The sequence below is a fragment of the Equus asinus genome, chromosome 14 (genome assembly GCF_041296235.1).
Source record: "Equus asinus isolate D_3611 breed Donkey chromosome 14, EquAss-T2T_v2, whole genome shotgun sequence".
Taxonomy (NCBI): domain Eukaryota; kingdom Metazoa; phylum Chordata; class Mammalia; order Perissodactyla; family Equidae; genus Equus; species Equus asinus.
The window spans coordinates 697,097-714,053 of record NC_091803.1 but is presented as its reverse complement, the minus strand read 5'-3'; the positions used below and the strand labels follow the sequence as shown (position 1 = coordinate 714,053).

Sequence of the window (16,957 nt, the reverse complement as noted above, 5' to 3'; positions counted from 1 at the left end):
GTGGGTTTCCGTGGGACCCACACTCCAGGCTCCAGCCCCTGGCGTCCTGTGTCCTGTCAGCAATCTGAAGCCAGCCCACGGCTCCTTGGTCCTACCTGTCCACAGACACCCCGAGCTGCTTCTGGGGGCTCCGTCGGCCACGCGGGTGGTTGAGCCTGACGCAGCCTGGAGTCCCAGGGTCAGGTTGGATGTGTGGCTTGTCTACGCTGTCAAGGCAGCAGCGATGGGAACCAGGCTGGTGGAACTGGGTGCCCACACGGCCCCTCCCATACCCTCTGCCAGCTCAGGAGGAACCCTGGAGACGCTGCGGGCAGCGAGGCCACGCATTGTCCTCCGGGCAGGTGAATCGGCCAGGGCACAACTGGGGGATGAGCCACACGGTGGTCTGAACAGGGAAAGTCTTTTGCAGAGAATGACGAACTGTAACAGGGCTGGCTGGCCAGACGGGCTCTCTGGAGATCATGGGAGCAGCAGATGCAGGGGCCAGACGAGCCCAGGCTGAGGTCCACGCCTGGCGGGAGGGCCCAGCGTGGCTCCCTGCATGGCAGGCGCGGGCTCCCGGCTCCTCCTGGCTTGCTCCCTCCTGCTCCATCCACGTGCACGGCCCACAGGCTGCCCTCACTCCAGCGGCAGACCATCCCTGCCGGAGCACACAGTCAGTGCTTCCAGAAGAATGACTGAATTCACGAGATGCAGGGTGTTCACGGTACAGTTATGAAATCCTGGAACTGCAGAGCTGAAAGCCCTGGCCCCGTGCCATCTGGACTAGGCCCTGTTGCAGATGTTTGGGCAGGCCCCGCTTGGCCAAGGGCCCGCAGCGGGCATGCGGAGGTCAGGCCTCTGAGCCCCCTCTGCTCTGCGTCTGCCTCCCTCGGGCTGGGCAGGGTCCTTCCCAGAAGCCCTGCAGGCCTGGACAAGACCCTTCCAGCTCCTCCTGGCCCCTCCTGAGCTGTCGTGTCCTTGCTTTCCCAGCTGGGCCCAGAAGCACCAGGACTGGAGGTTTCAGAAGACGAGGCAGACCTGGCTCCTGCTGCACATGTACGACAGCGACAAGGTCTGTGCATGCGGGGGGCAGGGCGGGAGGGGCCGAGAGGTCTGTGCATGCAGGGGACCGGGGATGGGAGGTCTGTGCATGTGGGGGGCGGGGACGGGCCTCCCAGGGACCAGGATGGAACAACCCACTGGCAGGCCTGCTCAGACCACAGGCCGAGGTCTCCAAGCCCCTCACGCCCTCAGCCCCTGGTCCACCACAGGCATGGGAAGGGCAGGCCCCAGCTGCCCTCGCCAGCAGCCAGACCTGGCCACAGGCCCCTGCCTGAGGCCGTTCTTCTCGAGGCCCATCCCAGGTTATGAAAGAGGCTGGAGAGCTTGTGGGGGACCCTCTTGGGGTCACCAATCCAGCCCTTTATCTTACAGAATGAAACCCCGGGCTCAGAGAGAGGGACTTGCTTGGGGTCAGGGAGCAAGAGCCTTGTCGGCCTGCCCCGGGGCCCCGCCACCCCAGCTGGGCTTTGTCCAGCTGCCAGACTCTGGCCATCAGGCCTCCGGGCTCCGCGGCCTGGGCTGTTGGCCTGCCCCGTCTCACCCGGGGGCACCCTCTTAATCCTGGGTTGGGGTGGGGTGGGGGCTGAGGTTAGGAGATGCCACCATTTCCAGAACGCTCCAGTGTGCGTTCCCTACAGGTCAGGACATCCCCCCGTGCAACCACAAGCCACTCAGAGTGGGGGGCTCCTTGTCACGTGACCACCATCCCTCCCACTTCTCAGCGACATCCTCGTGCGGGTCACCCAGTCTAGAACCCACCCATTTGCTTGTCTGTTCCTGTGGTCTCCTGCAGTCTGGAACTTTCCTTGTCTCACCTGCTCTTCATGACCTTGACGTGCTTGGCGAGGCCAGTTATCTTGCAGATGTGGACAGCTTGGGCTCATCTGTCCCCGTCCAGATTCGGGTGGGGCCCGTTGGTGCCCCCAGCACGTCCTGGTAGCAGGTGTGTGAAGGTCTGTGCTGACGGTGCTCACGTGATCCAGCTCGGGTCGGCCTGGTTTTTCTCTGTAGAGTTACTGTTGCCTTTAGCGGCTGGTGCGTGTCTGCGGGAAGCTGCTCTGAGATGACGGAAACCCCGTTTCTCCTCAGACTTTTGCCCACCGATCCTCACCTCTGTCGGTGGGTGCTGCCTGGGTCAGTTGTCACTGTGCTGACCACTGCCGCCTCCCATGCGCGGTGGAGTTAGTCCCGTCAGCACAGACCCGTGTCCCCCCAGGGTTGTAATCCATCGCCCTCATCATCTGTTTCGACAAGTGTGGTTTTCGTTACGGTTGTGACAGCTCCCGGGGCCAACAGGTTGAGGTCGGGTGCCCTGCGTGCATGTGATGGGGAGGGACCTCCAGGAAGCAGGCACCTGTGAGCCGAGCTCTCGAGTCAGGCTACAGGTGCAGCAGGGGGAACGGCCTTGTGAGCCGGCGCACAGGCTGGGCCAGGATGTGCCAGCAGCACTGCAGGAATCATCAGCCGGCAGTGCGGCCCGCTCCGGAGCCCCGCGCTGTGTGTGACAACGCGCTGCATCCTTGCCACAAGCCCGCTGTCTTGCATAGCCCCAAGTCGACTCCCCACTCGAGGAAGCTCAGGGCTCCCCCAGCAGGTTGGCAGCCATCTGTCCCCAGAGCCCAGGGCCAGGGGACAGGCCATCCCAAGAACGCTCTGGAGCAGGCGTCACCTGCGGGGAGCCAGCGGGGAGCTGTGTGCAGAGCTCTCGTCACCCACCCTGCCTGGGCCTGGGCTCCGGGAGCTGCCCCTCCCCTCCCAGGGGTGAGGTGCTCCTGGCCAACGTGTTGGGGTGACAACTGGGCTGACCAGGTGCCAGGCCGCTTCCCACTTCCCTGGACGCAGCAAGACCCGCTCCCTGAGGAGGGGCTGCAGGCACCTCTGGGCCCCTGCTCCAGCCGGGTGGCCCTTTGCCCCCTGGCTGAGACCACAGCCCTCACGGGCACGGGAGTGTCCTGGGGCAGGTGTCAATTTTGATGAAGGCTGATGTACCTAGTTTTTCTTGGGTTGCCTGTGTTTTTGGTGTCATAGCTAAGAAATCATTGCCTGAGCCGAGGTCTCACGGATTTCCTCCTGTGTTTCCTCCAAGAGTTGTGCGGTTTTAGCTCTTACTTGCAGGTCTGCGATCCGTTTTGGGTTGACTTTTGTGCACGGTGTGAGGCAGGGTCCGGCTTCAGGCTCTTGCCCGTGGCATCTGGTTGTCCTGGCGTCGCAGATGGAGAGAAGGTTGTGTTGGAAATTGGCTGACCACGGGTGTCGGCCTTTCTTCCTGGACTCTCGGTTCTGTGCACGGATCCGTCGTCTCGGTGCCGGGACCACGGTCTCCATCACTGCGGCTCTGTCGTGGGTTTGAAGTCGAGACGTGCGGGCCGCTAACTGCTTCTTAAGTGGACTTCCAGCCGCTCCTGTCTTCAGCCTCATCTTCGCTCTCCTAGGAGTGACCGCACAGCCACTTCTGCTGCCTGTGGGCGAGCAGGGGGGGCAACCCACTGCCCAGTTGCTTTGCTCAGCTGAAGCGTCTTCTGCCCCAGATCTTCCAAGTCGGTCATCGTTCATCCCCAGCCCCCAACGTCGTGACTGTTTCCTTTTCCTCCGTCCTCTCTGTCCTGGCAGATTGATCTCTGAAAATAGATCTATTTACTGTCGAGTCAGTGGCATTTCAGGAGGGTGTGAAAACTAATGGCTGCCGGCCACCTTGGTGCAAGCCAGAGCTGATCTGTGAGGAGGTGGCCCAGGGCCAGCTGAGGATGGCCCCAGGCCAGCCCTCCCTCCCCGTCCCCCCAGTGCTGTCGTCCTGGAGCAAGGGGACCGAGGGGGAGCAGGTGTGGCCCAGGGCCCTTTGCCGATGGGGTGTCCTCTGCTGCCCAGCCACCTGAGCTCCTCAGGCCCTGGTGTGTGGACACTTGGGCCAGACGGTGCCCTTGAGGCACAAGGGTGAGACCCAAGGCGCAGCCACAGGACCAGGAGCCCACGCTCTGAGCACCTCGTGTCTCCACTGCTCGTGTCCCTGCACCACTGCCACCCCTACCTGCCCCTGACAGTACTTGTCCTCTTCCCGTCCAGGTTCCCGACAAGCACTTCTCCACCCTGCTGGCCTACCTGGAGGGGCTCAGGGGCCGGGCCCGCGAGCTGACTGTGCAGAAAGCTGAAGCTCTGATGCAGGAGCTGGACGAGGCGGGCGCCGCCAGCCCGGACCCCCTCCTGCTGGAGAAGACCCAGCGCCTCCGGCAGGTGCTCCAGCTGCTCTCCTAGGGGCGGCCGGCGGGTGAGGCCACTGCCGCAGCGCGGGGGGTCCAGCCTTTGCAGGATGCAGCTGACCCCTCACCCAGGTGGGGGCCCGGCATGGGGCAGGCAGGGTCGCCGGCTGGTCGGCGGTAGGTCCCTCTTCTCCTGGCACCCGACCCTCAGAAGGACCGCCTCTCTCTCCTGACCCTCCTTGGCCAGAGACTGTTCACAGATGACGAGTTTTAACCCCTTTACAGCAGAACGCGGTCACTCTGGAATAACCTAGAGCCGCCACTCCTTGCCTTCCCACTGCCCTCCAGCCGCCAAGGAAGTTGCTTACTGATGGAAATGCCTATTTTTCTACCAAAGATCCTGTGCTCGCCCTTCGCACCAGCCTGGTCTGCAGCGTTGGGGTGTGGGGGTCCCCAGGTTTGGGCCTGTATTTGCTGAGGGGCCCAGGCCTTGGCTTGTCCATCTCTTGCCTCCCTCCTGGGGCTGTGCCACGGCCTCGCTGCCCACTTCCAGGGAAGACCTGGCTGTGTTTTCAATAAAGACCTGCCCGTGTCGGCCGTGGCTCTTGTCCGGTGTGACTTGTGCTCCTTTGCCTGTAGATTGTGAAGAGCTTCTGAGAGCAAGCCTTGGGCCGTGGCCGAGACCTCCCCAGACGGCGTCCAGGCGTGCTCCTCCCATGGCGCTCCTGGACGCCAGCGCTGACCAGCCACTCGCTCTGCAGGCCCGTCACTTCCCAGTGTCGGCGGTGACTGCACTGGCCGCCCTCCCACGGCCATCCCAGCTGGGGAGACGCCTGCTCTCTGCATAAACATGGGTGCGCAGGCGGCGAGCCTCTGGAAGTCAGGGCGCTGAGCACCCCAGAGATGCAGGGGGAGAAGTGTCCACGCCTCTCCTCCAGCGTGAGAACCCGGCATGGGGCCTAGGCCGCCCCACACAGCAGACCACGTGCCAGCTGCATGGGGTGGCTTCAAGATCTGCTCCAGGTGCGGATTCGTAAGCTGCGTTGTTGGGCTGTCACGGTGCCCAAACCCCCGTGAAGCCATGGGATGTGAGCTGGCTTGTTGTAGTTACAATGCCCACCGTGAGCCCCAGACCCCAGGCCTGTGCGTGGGCCCCTTATTCCAGAATAGGGTCTCCAGCCTCCCTGTGGCCACTCCTGGCCTGGCTGGGCCTCCCCGGCCGTGGCCCCTGGGGACATGGCCTCAGAGCCGTGTCATCAGCCCTGGTTTGTGACCGGCAGGCCTTTCTGATACTTCAGCTTCAGTTATCATGAAACCCCTGTGTCGAGGGCCAATTCTGAACGGTGAGGTAGGGCCCTGGGGTGGGTGACCAAGCCCAGGAGGGGCCCACACTTCCAGAGGGGCCCAGGCAGGTCCCTCACTGCCCACTCGAGCCTTTCCCTCTTCTCACCCATGACCCAGACCCCTGGACTCTGAGGGTCGCGACACCCCACCTCCCATGCAAGCCTCATCAGTCCCCACCCCCAACCCCTGGAAAGAGGGATGCCGTGTGCTCCCGAGGGGGCGTTCCATCCCGTCCCCCGCCCACTGGTGCAGCTGGAATCCTGATCATACACACACACGCGTGTACACACGCACACGTCCAGTTCTGGGGGGAGCGACTGGCCCAGCACCGCCTTAGGCCTCTGTGGCCTCGCAGACGGTCAGAAGCCCTGCCCCCCTGCTGTCCATCAGGTGGACCATAAACAGGAGGCCCTTGGGAACTGGGAGTCAACGCAGGTCTGCGGGAGCCTGCAGGCCGGGGCGGCATCCTAGCTCCATGGGTAACCTCAGACCGCGAGCAGTCAGGTGTGGGCCTCCCCATCTCTGAGCTTTGAGGTATCTTAAGAAGTACACTGAGAAGTAGACATACAAGGAAAGAAGATGCACAAGATACAAAGAAGACGCAGATCATTTTTAAGTAATGAAGGTTGTTTGATCAACAACATAGCCCTGGGTTTCCCAGCAGCCGAGTCAAAAAGGGAAATGTGCTGGGTACCAAGTCCTTGTGTCTGTGAGTGGACAGGGTTGTGAAGAGCATGGTGCTCCCCTCGCTGGAGCACACACCATCCCCACACTGGCTCCAGGAGGCTCCTTCCTCCCCAGGAGCTCCCGTCGCAGCGTGAACTGCTGTTCTCTGCGGCGTCCTCCTGCAGAGGGAGGTGATGCAGTGACGTCACCTGGGACAAGGCTGTCGAGAGGCATCGCTTGGTGTGGGACCAAGCTCAGGAGCCAGGCGGTTCCTGGGGTCCCCATGCCGGTCGGAGATGATGCTCTGATGAGACCCTAGGGGCGGCTGAAGTGGAAGGTCGGAGCCTGGGGCCAGGCCGCCGCATGGGGGTGGGGGCCACGTGCCTGGGGACCGTCTTTGAGTCTCCGCTTCACCAACCCTGCGAGGGGCCACCGGCCGGAAGCTTCCTGAGGGTGGCTGTGGTTTCCCCTTTCACCCACCACCACTCACCAGGAGAGAGGAAGGAGCAGTCAGCCTGGCCCCAGCATGACGCCATGAGGACACTGAAGCACCAGCTCCTCCTGGCGACACGCTCGTTGGGGGCTTGGTGAGGGGATGGGGCTGAGGGGTGGGACTCAGTGGAAAGTCCGACGTGGTGGCTGCACAGCCCCTGTCCCCCCACAGGAAGCAGGTGCCTTTTACTTTACTTCTTCCGGAATTTATGTCTAAGAAACGCTCACCGACAGGTGTCTCCTGTCAGCCTCCTACCCCGAGAAGTGACCCTCGGTGACTTGCTTCCCTCTGACGCGCCCCCGTGCAGTCACCTCTATTTCCAGATACACAGTGTTCAGCGTTCACCACTCACAACCACAGAGCAGCTGTCCACCCGGCACGACCCTGACGGCGGCTGCACGGCCACAGCCTCGAGGCTCAGAGCCAGAGGGGCTCCGGGACCCCTGCCCCCGACCCCAGCCCCGGAACATGTGTTGGCCCCTGTGGGGGGGCGGCTCCCTTGGGATCCCGGGGCCCCAGGAGCTGAGACAGCCAGGTTTGTTCTGGGGGCATTGCTGACAGCTGGAGTCGGGGGCGGTGTTTTTCATCGACTTAGGAGGGATAATGTGAGCCTCATGCGGCGTGGCTGTGGGCCAGCCCTGAGCCGCCCGCCAACCCCCAAAGCTTCCCCCGCTCGCCACCCAGAGGCAAGGTGGCCGCGAGGGGAGCCGTCCAGGAGCCCCTCTGCCGGCGTGACCCCAGCCCTGGCGTCCAGCCTGTCTGCCCCTCTGACCCATGGCGACTGGGGACCCCTGATGGACGTCCAGAGGCTTCTCCCGAAATCATGTGGCCTGGAGGCTGGGCTCCCTGGATGTGCGGCCAGCAAGAAGCAGGATCCAAAACGTGGAAGTGTCCGTCGGCGGGTGAGTGGACGAACAAATGTGGTCCGTCCACACAGTGTGGCATTTACTCAACCTTGGACAGGAAGGAGATTCCGACACCTGCTACGACACGGATGAACCTTGAGGGCGTTGTGCTGAGTGAACTAAGCCAGACACAGAAGGACAGACGCTGTGTGCCCCCACGTACGTGGGGCCCTGGACTCCTCAAATTCAGGAAGTAGATGGGGGGGCGCCAGGGGCTGGGGTCGGGGGTGGGGAGTGAGTGTTTAAGGGGGACCGAGTTTCAGATTTACGAGATGAACGAGTCCTGGAGATGGATGGCGGCAATGGCTGCACACAACAGGAGTGTGCTTAATGCCACTGAACTCTACACGTAAAAATGGGTAGGATGGCAAATGTCATGTCGTGTCTGTTCACCAAAATAAGAAAAATACGAAACAAAACCAACTAGGATATGAGATGTCGATGCCACGGTGGAGGCTTTGCCCACCCAGGATGTCTGTGCACTTGGCCAGGGCCGGACCGAGTGCCGTCCCAAGGAGGGGTAGGTGGGCAGGTCCCCCGTCTGTGCGGAGGGAGGTGGCGCCAGCAGCTGGGAGCCACGTCCCACGTCCCTGTTCCCCGTGCTGACGAGTTAAATGCAGCTTTGACAGGTCCTGTCTGGCCAGTTGGGTGGAGCTGCAGACACGTCCCCCCACAAAGACCCACCCCCTCTGGAGCCCCCTGCCCAGAAAGGGGTTCCCTGACCCCACCTTTGCGCCCCACTGTGAGTGAGGGGAACCCAGGGCCTTCCAGGCTGCCTAGGGGTCCGCGATTACTCCTCAGCCCTGGCCGGGGGATGCCCCCAGGCTCAGGGCTCCTCCCCGTGTCTCCCTCTCCCCTGAAGGGCCCACCAGGGCGATGGTGGCGGGGCCTCTGCCCGTCCTCGCTCCCCGCCTGGTGTTCAAGCCAAGGGCTGGGGAGCAGAACCGGCCGTCTGTGGGGCTGCGAGGGTCCTCTGGGGTCTGCACCTTCCCGCCCAGCAGGAGGGCTCCCCGAGTTCCTTGGCAAATTAAAACAACTACCATAGAACATCGACTAACCGATCGGATTCTTTTGAGAAACTGAAAAATCACCGTGGAAAGTGGTTTCATTTTGACGCCTGTTCTTACAAATTCCAAGAATAAGTGTCTCGGTGTCTGCTTCCTGCCGCCGGGGCTGAAGCTGGATGTGTGGGCAGCGCCGGGACCCAGATCCCCCGCCGGGAGATGACTGCGAACGGGGCGCCGGCGGCACTGGGTTTTCAGCAAAGCGAAGGCTCCGTGATGGCTGCTTTCCCCGTGAGCACACCCACCTGCGCCTGGCAGAGCCGCCCGAGGAGCTGAGTCTCAGACGACAGCTTCCTGAAAGCGTTTCCCACAGCCCTTCTGGAATGTTCCGCTCCAGCCCTGCAGGACGCCCTGAGTTCCTTCACCGGGATGAAGTCAGATGTGGGCTGATCACGTCAGGGACTTCCCTCAAACACGAACACGGCGCCCGCGGCCCTGCCCCCCAACCCGTCGGTGTTGAAGGTCAGTTCAGACAGACAGGAAGAGAATAAAGCGAATGCTCGTCACCCCCCACAAGCCTTCCCCTAAATGAAACGGTGCAGGTGACCCGCCACCGTGAACCCGGCGCATCTGGAAGCATCCAGAGCCTGGACCCCGCCTGTACTTATTAGGGAACCCTGCCCCCTGCTGCCCGCCCAGGTGTGGAGATCCGTGCGTCCTGGCTCCTGGGTCCTGTAGTCTGAACCTTGGGGGCCGCTCCACCGTGGGCACACGCGGAGACCCTTCTCCTTTCCCCCAGGAGGGACACTCTCCTCGTGCACAGGGGTGCCCAGCATGGGAACCCTGGGCCACGGGGACCCCCCACCCCGTCTGCAGCTGCACTGGGAGTTGCCCCGTTCACTCGTTCACGCCCTTGTGGGCAGCTTCCCCACGTTGTTGCCGACACTTGGCATTGTCAGACTTTCTAATCATTGCTGATCCAATGCTCCCCCGGTCCTCACTGTGCTGAGTGTCCACCAGACGGGGCCTCCTTCAGGAAGATGCTCCGGCCCCAGCTGGGAAACGGGCTGCCCCTGTGCCCCACCCCGTGCCCCTGGCATCCCTGCCAAGAGCTCCAAGAGGGCAGAAACCACACTGCGTTTGCCACCATGTCCAGCCCTCGCCGCGGAGCAGGCATCGCGTCACCTTGGCTATTTGTGCAGAATTCAGCAGCATGGCTAACTTCCCACCTTGTCCTCGGCCCCGCCCTCCACCCACCCCCCAGCTGGTGCTTCTGCACACTTTGCCTCAGAGAGGATGCCCTGCAGAGAGAGCAGGAGTCGGCTCCAGGCTGGGTGTAGGGGAGGATGGAGCCGGGCTTTGGGTATGTCAGGGCCTCAGTTTCCCCATTTGCATCAGGGACCTGTGCGGTTGATGGGGTCTCAGGTGAGGGGCCCCCAGTGTCCTCCTGCAAACTCCTACTCATGCTTCCTGCCCAGCCCCGCTTGCCCCTGCAGGGGCCTTGATCCTCCGGGTGACGGCTGTCCCTAGACTGGCCTGTCTCCCACTGAGGGCATCTCTGTGTTACCCCAGGACTCAGGGTCCTGGCTCCAAGGGCAGGGCGCCTCCTGGGCACAGCCCCCAGGAGCTCCAAGGAGGGGGTGGGGTCTTCAAGGGGCCCGGTCAATCCCGGGCCTGACACGGTGCAGAGCAAGCCTGCTGGGAACTGAGGCCTGAGGCTGGCCTGTGGGTGAACGCCGCCACCTGCCGTCTCCTGCACCCCAGCTGCCGGTGAGGGCACCTCTGTGCCTGGTGGGGGGTGCCTGGCCAACACTGGCCCTGGTGGGGACCAGATGGGAGGCAGTGTGCAGGGGAAATGGGGAGAGGCAGTGGCAGGGAGCCTGGGGGAGGTGTCGTGGGGTGTGAGGAGGGGATTCTGCACCAGTGGGGCATGGGGGGCACCTGGGAGGGTCTGGGGGCAAAGGGAGGAGAGAGAGGATCAAGGGAGGGGAGGGAGCCCAGCTCAGCACTGGGGCCCTGGTTGCCCCGGGAGGAGACAGGAGGAAGAGGTCCCACAGTACCAGGTGGGGAGCCTGGAAGAGGCCCAGGGCCTTCAAAAGAACAGGATCAGGCCTGGTGCTCCCCGACGGTACCCAGATGAGGCTGCCCAGCCTGGGATACACAGCCTGGGGTGGCCGCAGGAATGAACCCAGTGAGGGGGCAATGAGGGGCCGTCCGTCCGTCCTGCCTCGATCATCCACAGAGCACCCCAAGCTGGGAGCCGGGGGCTGGGGAGCGGCAGCCCTGGGGGTTTATCCCAGCGCAGGCCTGATGTCCCTCTGTCAGCGTCCCCGGGGCCTGGGCACAGCGCACAGGGCCTGGGCCGGCGGCCGCATGGTGAAGGCCGGCGCGGGCGTGGTGTCCAGGGTGGCGGGGCTGAGGCCGGGCGGCGGCAGCAGGCGGTACCTCTGGAGGAGGCCGGCGAACAGCAGGAACAGCTCCGACCGGGCCAGGCTCTCCCCGACGCAGACACGGCGGCCTGCAGGGGAAACTGAGGCACAGGCTGGGGGCTCCAGGCCCGCTCTTTCCACGGCTGTGTGGGCGAGCCGGGCCGTCTCCTGGAGTGAAGGGGCTGGGTCCCCCAGGGAGAGCCACCGGGCAACCTGAGGGTGAGGCCTGGGCCACCAGGACTGGGGTCAGCTCTGAGGGGACAGAAACGGGGAGCCAGGACCGGGGGCATGGGGGTCCCCACAGGCCCCAAGCCACCGAGGCGCTGGTGGGCAGGCCCACGGGTACCTGCAGAGAAAGGCAAGAAGGCCGCTGGCTTCACGAAGCGCCCGTCGGCGTCCAGGAAGTGGCCAGGGTTGAACTGGCGGGGCGTCGCCCACTGCGTCTTGTCCAGGAGCACAGAGCTCAGCAGGGGGACCACGGGCGTGCCCTGCGGGCAAGGTGCAGGGGGAGCACTGAGAGAGGGCCCCGGGGAGACGGGAAGGGCTGGGGGGGGGCCTCGGCCCACCAGGAGGAGGTCTGCTCGAGGGTTTGGCTCCTGCACACCTGCTGTGGCCAGCGTGAGCCCCATGTCACAGGCGAGGCACCCAGTGGCACCAGCGAGGCCAGGTGACCCACCAGCCACATGGCAAGGGGAAGCCCCAGGCTGCAGGGGGCTGTAAGGCCGAGATCTGCCCCCCTCCTGTTTCTGAGGCCCCTTTGCTGCCCCCCACAGGGACCCCTGGGCATCATCAGAGTCCAGGAGGGGCCCAGGGTGCAGCCGAGGCCTGGCCCTCCCACCTTGGGGAGCTGGTAGCCGCACAGCTGGGTGTCGGCCGCCGTGCAGCGGGCCACGTGGGGCAGGAGAGTGATGAACCGCTGGACCTCGTGCAGCACGGCGTTGGTGTAGGGCAGTGACCGCTGGTCCTCCAGCCGGGGGAGCCGCTCGGGCCCCAGCACACGGTCCAGCTCCTCCTGTACCCGGCCTGCAGGCGAGAGGGTGGGCGCCAGTGTTCCCGGGATCCTCCATCCCCTCGGCCCCGGGGGACCCCACCCACTGGGCACGAGAGGCCATCCTGGCCGGGGGCGGGCATGAGGGGCCCGGGGCTCACCCTGCACGTTCGGGTGCTTGCCCATCAGGAGCGCGGCCCACTGCAGTGTGGCTGAGGTGGTCTCCGTACCAGCCATGACCATGTCCAGGGCACAGGCCACCATGTTGGCCTCAGCAAACAGGCCCATGGGGTCTTTCCCCTGCAGAGGTGGGTGGGGCGGGGCTCAGCTGGAGCCTAGGCTCGAGAAAAGGGTAGAAGGTGGAGATAGGGCAGGAAGGACGGAGCCAGGACCCGCTGGGCGCTGACTGCATTCTGGGCTCACCGAGACCTCCCAACTGCTCCCTGAGGCCGCACTGTGCGAATGCCCCGTTTCACAGATGAGGAGACTGAGGCTCAAGGAGGCCCCCAGCCAGGAGGTGGAGGAGCATGGCGCAGGACTAGCGTGGACCCCTCCCCAACCCCAGTCCTCCTGGGGGCGTCTCACCCACACCTGGCCCTCCTGGATCAGAGCATCCATGTAGCTCTGCACAGGGCCTCTCCTGGGCGTGGACGGCCGCCGGGCCTCCAGGAGGGTCCTCAGGATGGCTCGCACCTCCTCGATCTTCCGCAGGACGGGCCGGTGCAGCTGGAGGAGGGTCCCGAGCCAGGGGTAGATGTTGAACAGCTGGGGGCAGAGGGCAAGACAGCGAGGTGGGGGGCCAGGGCGCAGAGGGGTGAGGGGCGGGGCCATCCTGCCACCGTGTGTTCACGGGGCCCTGCAGATGTGCTGGGGGCGGGTGGCGCTCGCGGCCACAAGAGGGCGTCCCACTCAGAGCAAGGGGTCCCTCGCCCCGGGTGGGACCAGCAGCCCCAGGACTCAGGAAACCCCGTCCAGCGCGGGCAGGAGGAGCCGCCCGACAGTGACACACTGGGGGTCTCGGGCCCCGCTCTCCATCCACCAGAGTGGGCAAGACAGAGAAGGGGACAGGGTCCTCGCTATGGAAACACTGACCCTGCCACCAGTCGTTAATGTGAAAGCGCTCAGGGCGAGTGTGTCTGACCAGGTCAGCGGAGGGGCCACACGTGCTGTCGGCGCTCAGTAAGTGTCACCTGCCGTCCCGGCCACACCAGCACCACCGTGCCCCCGAGACAGCTGTGGTCCCTGGGGACAGTTACCCAGGGCACCTCGGTACCGAGGAGCTGGCACGGGAACGGAGGCCGGGGAGCAGCGTTCTGTTGCCCCCGGAGCCACGCTGACCTTCTGCCTCCAGCCTCCTGGGGCCCCCTGGTTGGACCCGGCCACCCTGGCTTTCTCCAGGCGGCCGTCTTCCTGCCCAGAGGACGTCTGGGCCCCCCCTCCCCCCCCCCCACCGACCAGGAGCGAGTTAGAGTTTGGACGGAAGCCTGAGGACCCGAGAGGCTCCCCCCTCCTTTGAACAGGTGCGTCTGTTGCTGACGGGAAGGTGCAAGGATGGGAGCTGGGGTCCCCTACCCCAGCCCCCTCGTTTCCCAGGGAGCACAGGGGACTGGCCCCAGGGCCCATGGCCAATTGACGTCAGAGACAGGCCGTGCCCTGGGCCTCCCAGCTCTGAATCCAGCGCTGCTTCTGCAGGGGGGCAGGGGCGGTGCTGGGACCCCCTCCCACCCCGGCCTCAAGCCAGCGCTCAGCTCCCTGCCCCCCACCCCGAGGCCCAGAGCAGCGACCTCTCACCTGCAGGCCAGGGGTCCCCAAGAGGACCATGACCTCATCGATGAGGCCCAGCAGGGCCACGAACACGGGATCCCGGTAGTCGAACCGCTGGCCGAAGAGCAGCGTGAAGGTGACGTTGGAGGGAGCCCAGCCGAGCAGGGCCAGGGGGAAGGGCCGGCCTGCGGGCGGGGGAGACAGGCCTCAGCGGGGAGGGGACCCTGGGGAAGGGGGTGCCCCGGCCCCACTCACCTCCATAGCCGTCCAGCTGCACCGTAAGGCACCTCAGCTCCTGCAGGACCTTGTTGGCCGCAGGCCCCCTCCCCACGCCCAGGCGGTGGAGGGTGCGCACGGTGAACTGGCGGGCGGCCCTCCAGCGCGGCCCGGATGAGAAGAAGACACCTGTGGGCCAGACACGGGGTGAGCGGCTGCCGGTGGTGCAGGCAGGGAGCGAGTAGGGGTGGGCCCGGGTCTGGGGTCTCGCTGGGCCTCACTGCCCTCCCCCGGCCTGCTCTCGGGTACCTGGCCTCGGCTGGCCCATCCCCCATTGGTGCGCCGTGGTGCTTTGTGCCCTTGGCCTGCCGTGTGGACACCCTGTCCCTCCCCACGAGCCACTCCGGGGGCACTGTCTCCTGCTGCCTCAAGGGAGGGGCCCCTCTCCTTGGGCCGCCACCCCTCCTGGGGGCCAGGGGGTCCCCTGCCCAGCGGGCCCCCATGAACAGAGCTAGCCCTGCTCCCCCCCACCACCGCACACCTACCGCCGCCTCCCTGGATGAGCTGGAAGATGGCAATGGGGGGCCGGTCGGCCAGCTCCTGCCCAGTGCCCACCAGGGCCTCCCTCACTGCCTCGTAGCCGGTCAGCACCACTGTTTTCTGGAGCCCCAGGTGGACGGTGAACACCGGCCCGTACTGCTCTGAGAGCTGCTGGGGACAGGCAGGGATCAAACAGTGTCCTTCCAGGTCCCCTGTGGCCCCTCAGGCCACACCCATGCAGGACAGACACTAGGAGACTCGGAAGCCAGGCAGCCCAGGTGAGGGCAGCATGAGCAAAGGCCCCGGGGCCGCCATGGGGAGGTGTGTTTGGCTGGAGCAGGGCCCCAGGGGGCAGTGTCCAGCCAGACCCCGCAGAGCCCCCTGCCATCCCCTCCGGGAAGGTGCTGGGGGTGGCCGTCATGGGTTTCTCTTCTCAGGGGACACACTGGAGGGGGCTCTCCTGTGGCCCAGGGCGAGCAGGGTGGGAGGGCTGGCTGTTGCATGGCCTGAACTGGAAGCCCAGGGTCTGCACAGGGAGCGGGCCTGATGGACTCCGTCCCCCGCGGCCCCGAATGGCCAGTGTGTCTCAGGCCGGCCTCCCCCGCCCAGTGTGAGGACACACGAGCATGCCCGGCAAGGACGGGCCTCTGGGGCCTCCACGTGTGCTGTCCCCCCATCCTCACGGCATCCCTGCCCTGGGCGAGGGCTGGCGTGTCCCCATTTTATGGGTGAGGACGCGGAGGCCGGGAGGCAGGAAGTGAGTTGCTGTGGATCCTGTGCACTGAGGGCCGGGCCGCTCCTTCCAGCAGGGGACGGTGGCCTTGGGGCCCACACTGGGCACAGGGCCTGAGAGCCTGGGGGCGGCTGCTTCAGGCCAGGCCACTTCGTGGGTCAGCAGCAGCTGCCCTGAGGAGCCAGGGGCCCCCTTCCGCCAACCTGCAGGGCCTGGGGAGCCACCGGGCAGCCATGTTGGGGGCTTCTGGGAGCAGGAGCACATGGGGCAAGGGAGCTGCGGCTGGGGCGGCTTGGCTGGGTGGCCTCACGGGGCGGGGCCGGCCTGCACCTCCACTTCACCCCGGCCCGGCAGGCTCCTGGCCGCAGGGAGGGCCCCAGAGGCACGTCCGTGCGCAGGGCCAGGTTCCTTCCGGTGCCGGGCCTCTGCTGTGCCGTGCTGCTCCTGGGAGCACCCGCCTCCTCCCCTCCACTGCCCCCAAACCTGGCCCTCCCTCAGGCTCTCACCAAATCCTCACATGCCACCTCCTCCAGGGAGGCCTCCTGGCCTGCCACTCCCGGCCCCCTGCTCCTTAGCTAGCCCGTCTGCTTCCCTGTGTGGGGGGGTGGCTTTCTCTTCCCCAAGGCAGGGTGGGCACTTGGGCCTCCTGTGCCGGCCACAGGGGTCCTGGAAGACGAGGGCTCAGCTTCCCCGAGCCAGGGCTGGGGAGGCGGGTGGGGAGCGCAGTTCTGGGCCCAGGTGGCGGGAGCCGAGCGGCAGGACGGGGCTGCCCTGACCTACCTGCATTAGTGACCGGTCCATTTGCAACACCCGCAGCAAGTGCAGGTTCCCAATGAGCGGCAGCGGGCGAGGCCCAGGGGGCCAGCGAGGGGTGGGGGCCGGGGTGCGGGCGCAGGTGCGGAGCAGCCCCCAGAGCCCCAGGAGGCCCAGGAGCCCGAGGAACCCCAGAAGCAGCAGGGCCATGTGGACGGCTGCCGAGGCCCCAGCTCCCCTCCCGGGGCCGCCGTCCCCACCCTGAGCCTTATGGGCCTCCGCGAGGGCGTGCCGGCACCCCACCCACCCCCACCACCCCGAGAATGTGGAACGAGCAGTTTGCAGGGGACAGCCAGGCGGCTTAAAGCGACAGGCGTGTGTGGAATGTGGGGTCGAGTCGGTGGCAGGGAGCTGCGGGACGGGCTGCTGTCTGGGGGGCCGGTGTCCAGACCCGGGGCTTGGGGCACCCTCGTCCCTTTCCTTGCTGGAGAGAACACTGCGTGGTGGCCGGGCTGCCCCTCCTGGCAGGTCTCGGCCCTCTGCCTCGGTCTCCCCATCAGAACCAGAGCTCCCTGGGCTTTGGGACCCGGGTCCTAGTTCTGAGGGAGGAGCCCCCGCCTTCCCCACGCTTGGCCCCCCTTGGCAGGATCCCTGGAACCGGAGGTCCGTGGGTCTCCTCAACCTGTGTCCGCCAGCTCCTCTCTGACAGGGCCAGTGGGGGAACACCAGGCCTGGAGACCCCGGGGTGCCCACGAGGGTCTACACAGCAAACCCCTCAAATCCAGGGCCTTCGGAGGCACCAGCCGTGTCCCCACCAAGCCTCGGACAGCAAGCTTGCCCGCTCAGTGGCTTTGTGAGCACAGTCACCTGGGCAGGAGGCACCG

General features: G+C 65.5%; 2 protein-coding genes across 15 annotated transcripts in view; one reads left to right on the top strand and one right to left on the bottom strand.

Moving 5' to 3' along the window:
• Nucleotides 1–4,846, top strand: part of CHLSN (cholesin) — a 150,544-nt gene extending 145,698 nt beyond the window's left edge. For all 12 annotated transcript variants that reach the window (XM_014846651.3, XM_044747444.2, XM_070484061.1 and 9 more), the window contains 2 exons: nucleotides 973–1,054; nucleotides 4,105–4,846. In XM_014846651.3, the coding sequence (XP_014702137.2) occupies nucleotides 973–1,054; nucleotides 4,105–4,293 (271 nt within the window). In that variant the 3' untranslated portion in view covers nucleotides 4,294–4,846. The remainder of the gene's footprint in view (nucleotides 1–972; nucleotides 1,055–4,104) is intronic.
• Nucleotides 4,847–4,995: 149 nt separating this feature from the next.
• On the bottom strand, nucleotides 4,996–16,752 carry CYP2W1 (cytochrome P450 family 2 subfamily W member 1). Of its 3 annotated transcripts, XM_014846642.3 has the most exons (9): nucleotides 16,101–16,752; nucleotides 14,593–14,755; nucleotides 14,087–14,236; nucleotides 13,859–14,016; nucleotides 12,659–12,832; nucleotides 12,229–12,367; nucleotides 11,918–12,102; nucleotides 11,426–11,567; nucleotides 10,822–11,168 (listed from the first exon to the last, which is right to left on the bottom strand). In XM_014846642.3, the coding sequence occupies exons 1-9, from the start codon at nucleotides 16,281–16,283 to the stop codon at nucleotides 10,972–10,974; spliced, it is 1,491 nt and encodes a 496-aa protein (XP_014702128.3). In that variant the 5' UTR covers nucleotides 16,284–16,752; the 3' UTR covers nucleotides 10,822–10,971. The 3 variants fall into 3 exon arrangements, with proteins under 3 accessions (XP_070340154.1, XP_070340153.1, XP_014702128.3); XM_070484053.1 differs by having other exon boundaries at nucleotides 4,996–11,567; XM_070484052.1 differs by having other exon boundaries at nucleotides 4,996–11,567; nucleotides 11,918–12,367.
• Between the last annotated feature and the right edge of the window lie 205 nt (nucleotides 16,753–16,957).

What these genes read in the sequence shown, in the direction of transcription:
- CYP2W1 (XM_070484052.1), bottom strand. Translation starts at nt 16,283, where the DNA reads ATGGCCCTGCTGCTTCTGGGGTTCCTCGGGCTCCTGGGCCTCCTGGGG. An exon ending in TGGGGACCCCTGGCCTGCAG is followed by an intron (nt 12,833 to 13,858) that starts GTGAGAGGTCGC and finishes CTCTGCCCCCAG; the next exon opens with CTGTTCAACATCTACCCCTG. An exon ending in GCGGCTACCAGCTCCCCAAG is followed by an intron (nt 11,568 to 11,917) that starts GTGGGAGGGCCA and finishes CCTTGCCCGCAG; the next exon opens with GGCACGCCCGTGGTCCCCCT.